This window comes from Danio rerio, chromosome 17 (genome assembly GCF_049306965.1).
Source record: "Danio rerio strain Tuebingen ecotype United States chromosome 17, GRCz12tu, whole genome shotgun sequence".
Lineage (NCBI taxonomy): Eukaryota > Metazoa > Chordata > Actinopteri > Cypriniformes > Danionidae > Danio > Danio rerio.
Genome location: NC_133192.1, coordinates 32,319,189 through 32,327,570, shown reverse-complemented (window position 1 = coordinate 32,327,570; position 8,382 = coordinate 32,319,189). Strand labels below are relative to the sequence as shown.

Sequence of the window (8,382 nt, the reverse complement as noted above, 5' to 3'; positions counted from 1 at the left end):
GATAACAAATACCAACAACAAATAGGCTATAACAATAAGAGAATATATTATTTGTGCTCATATTCAGGCTAGAGTGTATAAAAGATCGTTTATTTCTGCAGTCCACCATGTATTGCTTTTATTAAAGTTTAACAGCTATTACACCACACCGTTTTTAAACCGTATATTATTGTGTTTTTAATGTAAGTGCTTCTATTTACATCAGTGAGCGTTTGTTATAGTGCAGACACCGGCAGTCGAGTGAGAAGTTCGGGGGGCGTGGTTGATTTTACATAAAGCGTTTGGTTGGAAGCTCGACTCCGCTCATTATCGCGGCTCCTCCTCTGGCTCCATCAGACAGTCCTTCTGCGCATGTCAAGGCTCCAATTTCAGCAGTCTTTTGCGACAGTTTGTGCCCGTCAAGCAGGCGTTTTGCCCTCAAGGCGTTCAATGGGAAAAGGGGCTGTCGCGTCGTCCATATTTTTTACAGTCATTGGTCCAAAGACATGGGTCGCTAAATTGTTCGTAGTGAATAAACTAAAAACTCAACTATTTAGTCTCCACTTCAATTCCTAATCTGCAATTGCCTCTCTGAATATCACACTAACTGTACCCAAAAAAAAAAAAAAAAAAATACTAATACTACTAATACTTTCCTTCTTAGACTTTACAGACCTAAAACTTGCCTATAGCACTTGTTCACTGTTGCTCTTAGTTGTGTAAATTGCTTCCTTGTCCTCATTTGTAAGTCGCTTTGGATAAAAGCGTCTGCTAAATGACTAAATGTAAATGTAAAAAATGAATGAGTGTGAATAGATGTTTCCTAGAGATGGGTTGCAGCTGGATCGGCATCCGCTGCGTAAAACATGCGCTGGATAAATTGAGGTTCATTCCGCTGTGGCGACCCCGGATTAATAAAGGGACTAGGCACTGAGCCAAAAAGAAAATAAATGCATGAATAAATCGTCTAACAACATTGTTTTATGTAAATGCGCCAAACTAGCCTATTTTGTGTATAGAAATGGATATCGCGCATTTACGCTGTGTGTATTGTATTATGTGTATTGTTATTATTGTTTTAACAAAAAATTACATTATTTAACATTAACAATAAATTACATCAAAATGACAATTACATTATAGGTGAAACAAGCACAAAATATTGTATGTAGAAACCACACAGACATTACTTATTTTTTCTACAATAAGGTAATGGTTTTGAACAAAAATGTAAAGAAATATATCGCTGCTGGATAATTCACAGAACTCCAGTGGTGAGAATGAGGTCAAACGCAGATCTCGCGAGATCTGGTTTGTCTGATCCTCAGGCAGAGTCCGTGAACGGAGTCAGTCAATGTGGGACGGAGTTTTGCCTGTTTGTTAGTGGAGAAGGAGGGGAGAGCGAGTCGTTGACTTGACACTGGGCTTGCTTGAAAATTACTTTCGGAAAGCAAGAAAGCCAAGAATGGCGTCGGGCGAGACACTGTACATCGAGGCCGACGGCTCGGAAATGCCGGCCGAGATCGTCGAGCTGCACGAAATCGAAGTTGAGACTATCGAGACCACAGTGGTCGGCGGAGACGACGACGAGCACCAGCCCATGATCGCCCTGCAGCCGCTGGTCACGGACGACCCGAACCACGTTAACCACCAGGAGGTGATTTTAGTGCAAACTCGTGAAGAGGTGGTGGGCTGCGATGACTCGGACCTCCATGCAGACGACAGTTTCGAGGACCAGATCCTCATTCCCGTGCCCGTTCCGGTGGCAGAGGAGGAATATATCGAGCAGACTTTAGTGACCGTGTCTGGCAAGAATCCGTCTGGTAGGATGAAGAAAGGAGGAGGCAGTGGGAAAAGAGTGGTCAAAAAGAGCTTCCTAAACTCCGCTGAAGCGAGCGGACGCAAATGGGAGCAGAAACAAGTGCAGATCAAAACACTGGAGGGGGAGTTTTCCGTCACTATGTGGGCATCGGGTAAGTTTTGACATCGCATCAAGTGCTTTGTTCTCGCGCAGGCCTCGTGTGGGCCTTCTTCCTCTCGAGCGCGTTATAAAGCTGCCCGATATCCCTATGCCAGAAACCTTTTTCGGAACGAAAAGCTACTTATTGAGAATGGTCCCGGTCTAAATGTTTTTGTTTTGATGGGAAGCCATGTTTTAAGTGTGGATGGGCGCCGCCATATTCCTCCAGACCATTATGGCGGCGGCCCCGAAACATGGCGGTTGTGTGAGCGGGGAAAGATGGCGGCGGGCGCGGAGAGAGGCGCTGTGAGTCCGCCGCGCTGCTGCTGCAGGCCGCAATGGCGCAGCTCGCTTTGAAGAAGGGGAGGGACCTGCTTATTTGAGCTGTTTTTCAGCCCCTGCAAACTCTTCTTCTTTCGGCTCTTCGTCTCCTAAAAACAAATGTTACCGCGTATTTAAATATTGTAACCGAGGATTTTGATCCATATTGCGCTTTCGCAGGACATGGAGCAGTTAATCTCAGTTTGCGTAGACGTGATTGTCGTGTGCAAGCAAAGAGAGGCGGGTGCCCTTTGCCTATTTTTATTTCATTTTAAACGCGGTGTAATGTTTTAAACATTGCGTGTTTCTTAATTTTAATAAGTGATGTAAGTGGTGATAAAATGAGTAGCGTATGGGGAAATATTAACGTGTTTATTGTGAGTGTTGCGCTCCATGGCCGCTTAAACTCGTATAAAAGGACGGAAGATGTTATTTTTCACTTTGATCTTGGATTTTTAAAGTTATTGTCATCTAGGTTAGAGGTTTCAGTCTTTTAGATGTATTTAGCGTTTCATGTATTTATATAGTTCTTTGTAAAAAGGTCCAAATGTATCTTGATGTTATAATGTTAAATGGAATTAATTTTGGTTTAATCTTGTTTTATTATGTAAAGTTATAAAGTTTGTAAAAAAAAATGCTAGTCGTTATAGTACGGTATGTAATTTATACTATAATCACGTTTATTTTAGCAATTATCAAATAAACCGTTTACTAAAATTTATGTTTCATTCGGTATTGCAATCATATTCATTAACGTTATTTAAATGTAAATATTCTATTATTTCCTTTCATTTACTCAAAAATGTATTTATTTTTACAGTTTTATTGAAATTGTGTGTTTGTGTGTATTATTTCTTTTAACAATTTTATGCTTTATCTCCAACTTAGATATTTAAAAACAATTTTATGATTTATCTCCCCGAACTGAACACTGCCTAGGCTTTTATTAAATAGGCAAACTATTTTAAAGCTTTTACATTTGGAGCTCACCTCTATTTAGTTTTATATAATGATGATAGTTATTTTATTTAGTTGTATTGTGAATTTATATATTTCTTAATCTCCATAGGGAGCACAATCTCATCGCCTGAACATTAAAATAAAGAATACAAACATGTATGCGGAAGCCTTGTGCACTGCGCATGCGCTTGAGCGTCGTATATGCGTTTGTTTATCTGGAACGCGCTCATAACGCAGTGCTGCGCAGAAACGAAAACACCCGAGTCGCACACTTCATCTATATACTACATATTCAATTGAAATGTATTACAAGGGCCATTTTCTACGCGATGTACGTGACCGGAATTTAAAATGCACCTCTGTCGTCTCAGCCCTGATTCGTAGTAAATTAATTGCTTTGCGCAGAAACAGTGGACAGATCATTCGTTTCACTCTGAAGATCAATTAACTTGGCCTACTTGTGACTAGCGTGTTGATCAGTGCATTTAGTATTTGATTGCTGTCAGTGTAGTTTATAAGCTCAGTATGAATGCAGGGTGTGTGATTTGATTAATTGCTTTGTTAAGCGCTTCATCTTGTTTTTGTGCAGATGATAAGAAAGATGTTGATCATGAGACAGTGGTGGAGGAGCAGATCATTGGAGAAAACTCTCCTCCAGATTATTCAGAATACATGACAGGCAAGAAACTGCCACCTGGTGGCATACCCGGCATTGACCTGTCAGACCCAAAACAGCTGGCAGAGTTTGCCAGGTAGGTGTAAAATTCAACTGTTGTGTGCATGTGCAATACTTTGATTCCTCTATACATAGAATAATAACGAAGTCAGTAATATAGCTAATGTAAAACTGATATAATGTGAATAAGCATGAGATTAAATCCCTTGGCACATTAAATAAATCAGTTTTGCATAGTTACTATTATGTTTAGTGTGTGTGTAGTATTTTGGAAAAATAAGCACAGATAAAATAACATCAGCGATTTTATTTACAAGTTTCTCAATACTACAACACACTTTGTTTATTAATAGCAACCTGTACATATATTCAGCTATTGTAAATCTCTGTTCATAGCTAATACAATCTGTATAGAATGTTTATAGTACAGCCATCTGTAAGTATTACCCATAGTCTTTCTATAACTGCACTTTATAACTTATACCTGTATGCTGCACTTGCTATTATTGCACTCCTGGTTAGACCTAAACTGCATTTCATTGCCTTGTATTTGTTCCTGTATAATGACAATAAAGTTGAATCTAATCTTCTGTTTAATTTGTCAAACCATTTTTGAGTTTCTTCATTTAATTTGAGAACTAAATGTATTGTCATTATCTAAATATACATATATATTTTTTTACACTATACAGAATGAAACCTAGGAAAATAAAAGAAGATGATTCTCCAAGGACGATAGCTTGCCCACACAAAGTGAGTGTCTGTTCTTATTATGTGAATATACAGTGCTCAGCCTATATGAGCAAACCCCTCACAAATCTCTTTTTTAAACTCATATTTTTAATAGGAAGCTATACAATATTATATTTGTGCATTTGCATTAGATTAGTCCGTACTGAGGCCAAACTTAAGATAACAGTCCAGAAACTAGTACACCCAAATGTATATGTTATATAAAAATATTAAATACAAATTAAAAAAGAGGAAAATTCAAGAGAAGCAAAACAATTTGAAAAAATTTAGTTGAAATACTGTTGGTTTTAATTAATTTTTGCAATATTTTGCTTGAATTTAATTGTATTATCTTTCAATTTCTAAATATGTTTGGTGACTAAAATATTATTTTAATAAATATATCTGTTTAATCTGCTTTGTTTAAACACACCAAAATACATTGATCATATTCACTGAGAAATGGATAAAAGAAATTTCAATTTCAAAATGGTGTGTACTCAATTATGTTGAGCACTATATGATGTTAAAAAATATTTGTAGCTAAGGTGCTGGTTTATATAGAGCAGGGGTCACCAATCTCTGTCCTGGAGGGCCGGTGTCCCTGCAGGGTTTTGCTCCAACTTGCCTCAACACATCTACCTGGATGATTCAAGTATACCTAGTAAGACCTTGATTAGCTTGTTCAGGTGTGTTTGATAAGGGTTGGAGCTAAAATCTGCAGGACACCGGCCCTCCAGGAACAAGCTTGGTGACCACTGATATAGAGGAAACCCATTCCTGAGTTTGCATGTAGCAAAGTGAAATCTAAAATGTAAAGAATTGCAATACTGAAAAAAGTTTGCTAAACTGTTTTAGTTATGATAAAGGACAGCAGTGTGATATATGATAGCAGTTTTGAGTCTCTTTGTGGTGGAAACAAGTGACCACCCATTTAGGATATTTTTTCATCAACATCAAGAATTAGTTGTTAAAGTTGTTCTGTTAAGTAAGATTGTAGATTATCATTATTGTTTGTCTCTTTTTATAGGGTTGCACAAAAATGTTTCGGGATAACTCCGCTATGAGGAAGCACTTGCACACCCACGGGCCGCGGGTTCACGTCTGCGCTGAATGTGGGAAGGCGTTTGTGGAAAGTTCCAAGCTAAAACGGCATCAGTTGGTTCATACTGGTGAAAAACCTTTCCAGGTAGGATGTGCATACCACACACATAGACTTTACTTAGGTTGCCCGCCCAGGTATGTTAATGTCTGCCCAAGTATATTTAGTCACACCTTTTTTTCTATTATTAATATCCTTTTACACATTTTGTATCTGCTCAATATAACTAAAGATCCACAATCGATAAAGTAGTGGAAAATCTTCTCTCGTTTACTAGTTTTGCTCTGTACTCACAAGACCTGTCAACAATCGTGCAGGCAGTTTCACGTGCTCTTTAGACCCAGAGAGCATTTTTAGGGTTTAAAATTTGCCCGACGCGGGTATCTAAATCTCCTGAAATATCTGAAATTCAACTTTTGCTTTCACTTTCTAAAGCTGGTGAAGACTACTTTCCACCTGGTTTCACAGCAGACAGCACACACATAGGCATAATACCAGAGAGAAAACGTAAATAATAGATTCATTAATCTAAACTGCTTAAAAACTTAACTATATACCCGAAGAGGATGAAATGACATCTAAACTGGCTGCAAAATCTACACCATTAGTAATGGTTTATTAACGCATGAGCCTTATTTAAAAAAAAATCTACTTGTTTTATTCTTGCAATTACGATCATTTTTTGAGATATTGTCTGTTTTTATGATCTTTTCTGTCATTTATTTCTGTTTTGCTGATCATTTTAATGTGTGATAGTGCTAATATTTTACATAGGCTATTTTATATACAAATTTAAAATGCTTTGGCATTCAAATCTCTTTTGAACTTGAAACAGAGAAGCGTTTTTTACCAGTGGGTGCACATGAATCTTGAAGGGCACAAAAGTTTTTCTTTTTTTTTCTTTTTCTTTTTTTTACTTCAACCCATTGTAAAGAAACAGTGTCATAAGTACAATTATTATTACAAATGAAATTGTTTTGTTTGTCCCATATAGTTAACTATTTATGTGATGTGGGTAAACAGTATTTTTTAACCCCCGCAAGAACATTTCAAACCTGTGAGAAGCACTGCATATTGTGAATTGTTGTTTCAAATGATTGATGCTGATCTGAAATTATTGTAAATAATTAATGTTTCGCTCTCTTCCACCACAGTGCACATTTGAGGGATGTGGAAAGCGCTTCTCATTGGACTTTAACTTGCGCACACATGTGCGGATTCACACTGGAGACAGACCGTACGTTTGCCCGTTCGATGGCTGTAACAAGAAATTTGCTCAGTCCACCAACCTGAAGTCTCACATTTTGACACACGCGAAAGCTAAGAACAATCAGTGAGATCCCTCGCTGAAGAAAGCTCCAAAAGACTCTGGTCTGACAACAGCTTCCTGCTCCAAAACCCTCTTTGTATGTCGTTTCTAGAAGCGTTCTTTTCTAAGAGAATCTCAGCACACATTTTGATGGGAATTGAAATGTGAACGAGGAACTGACACCAAACTTACCCCGTCAAGCATCTCGTGGTATAGACCTGAATTAAATAACTTCCCGGTTATGAGAGTTTCTTCTTTTGAAGATGTGATTGTTTTCGTGGACCTTCATTCACTTAACAAGACGCTCATTATCCTGAGCCCAAAGAAGCTAAATTGTCCATCTGTGTGTCTGTTTAAGTTTGCAAAGACTGCTTTTTAGATGTCTTCAAAGTGTGCATATTGTACACTTTTTAGAGCGTAGAGCTGTCGTGTGTGTGTGTGTGTGTGTGTGTGTGTGAGAGTGTGAGTGCGCGCGCGTGTGGGTGTGTGAGTCGTCCCTGAGACTTAAAACCTGTGAATGCTTTTCTTCAAGGAGAATGAGATGTCGTTCAGCTTTTCTTTTTCTTTTCAATGTAAATACTGCTTTTCTTTGTGAGAGGTATCCTGCGCAGGTATCTTGTTTTGTATACCTGTCCTGTACAAATGTTTTGAAATCATGTAGATAATAGAGATGTTGATTAGATTGTGTTTAACCAATTAAACAGTTTTATCCAGCTTCAGGAAGTACTGCTACATACACATGCCTTCTTTTGTAACACGTTAACAATCTTACTCAGTTTGTGGAAAGACACTCTTTTGTTTGTTTTTTAACTCTCCCTTCAAATTCTCTAATTTATTTGATGATATGGAATAAAGCTAAACTCCTCTGTGCAGTTGCTAAAAGCCTGAAGTTCATCGTGCTGTTCGGTTTGCTAAATCTGTTCTACTGCTGGGTTTGTAAAGCTTTTGTACTCGTGATGTTTCTAGTTAAAGCTAAATTGTTGCTCTTTTTGGTTAATACTAACTAACTTTAAGATTATGGTAACATTACAAATATGAGTATTTCACACTGCATCTACATCTGGTTTAGCAACATTCCTAACCTTCTAAATAATTTGAGTTGTGTAACTCCGCTGGTCCTACAGTACGCAAACTACTCCCAGCTGGGATCGAACCATGCTAAAGACTCTTGCATCTGTTGCTAGAGCACCTTTTGAGGTCAGAGGAGTGAGGTTTACCTGCACAGCACTTCGCTAGCTGGCCTGTTACACTCATCCATCTAACCTCACTACCTTCTGGATCACGACACCAATGTAACCCCACTGGGGGGAGCTGGAATTGAACTAGTGACTTTTCACATGGGA

General features: G+C 38.2%; 1 protein-coding gene across 1 annotated transcript; it reads left to right on the top strand.

Moving 5' to 3' along the window:
* Window positions 1-1,328: 1,328 nt before the first annotated feature.
* Window positions 1,329-7,918, top strand: yy1a (YY1 transcription factor a). Its single transcript, NM_212617.2, is given in 5 exon segments — window positions 1,329-1,952; window positions 3,810-3,972; window positions 4,589-4,649; window positions 5,659-5,817; window positions 6,885-7,918. Coding segments are annotated over 5 exon segments (1,074 nt in total). The 5' UTR covers window positions 1,329-1,444; the 3' UTR covers window positions 7,068-7,918.
* The last annotated feature ends 464 nt before the right edge of the window (window positions 7,919-8,382 follow it).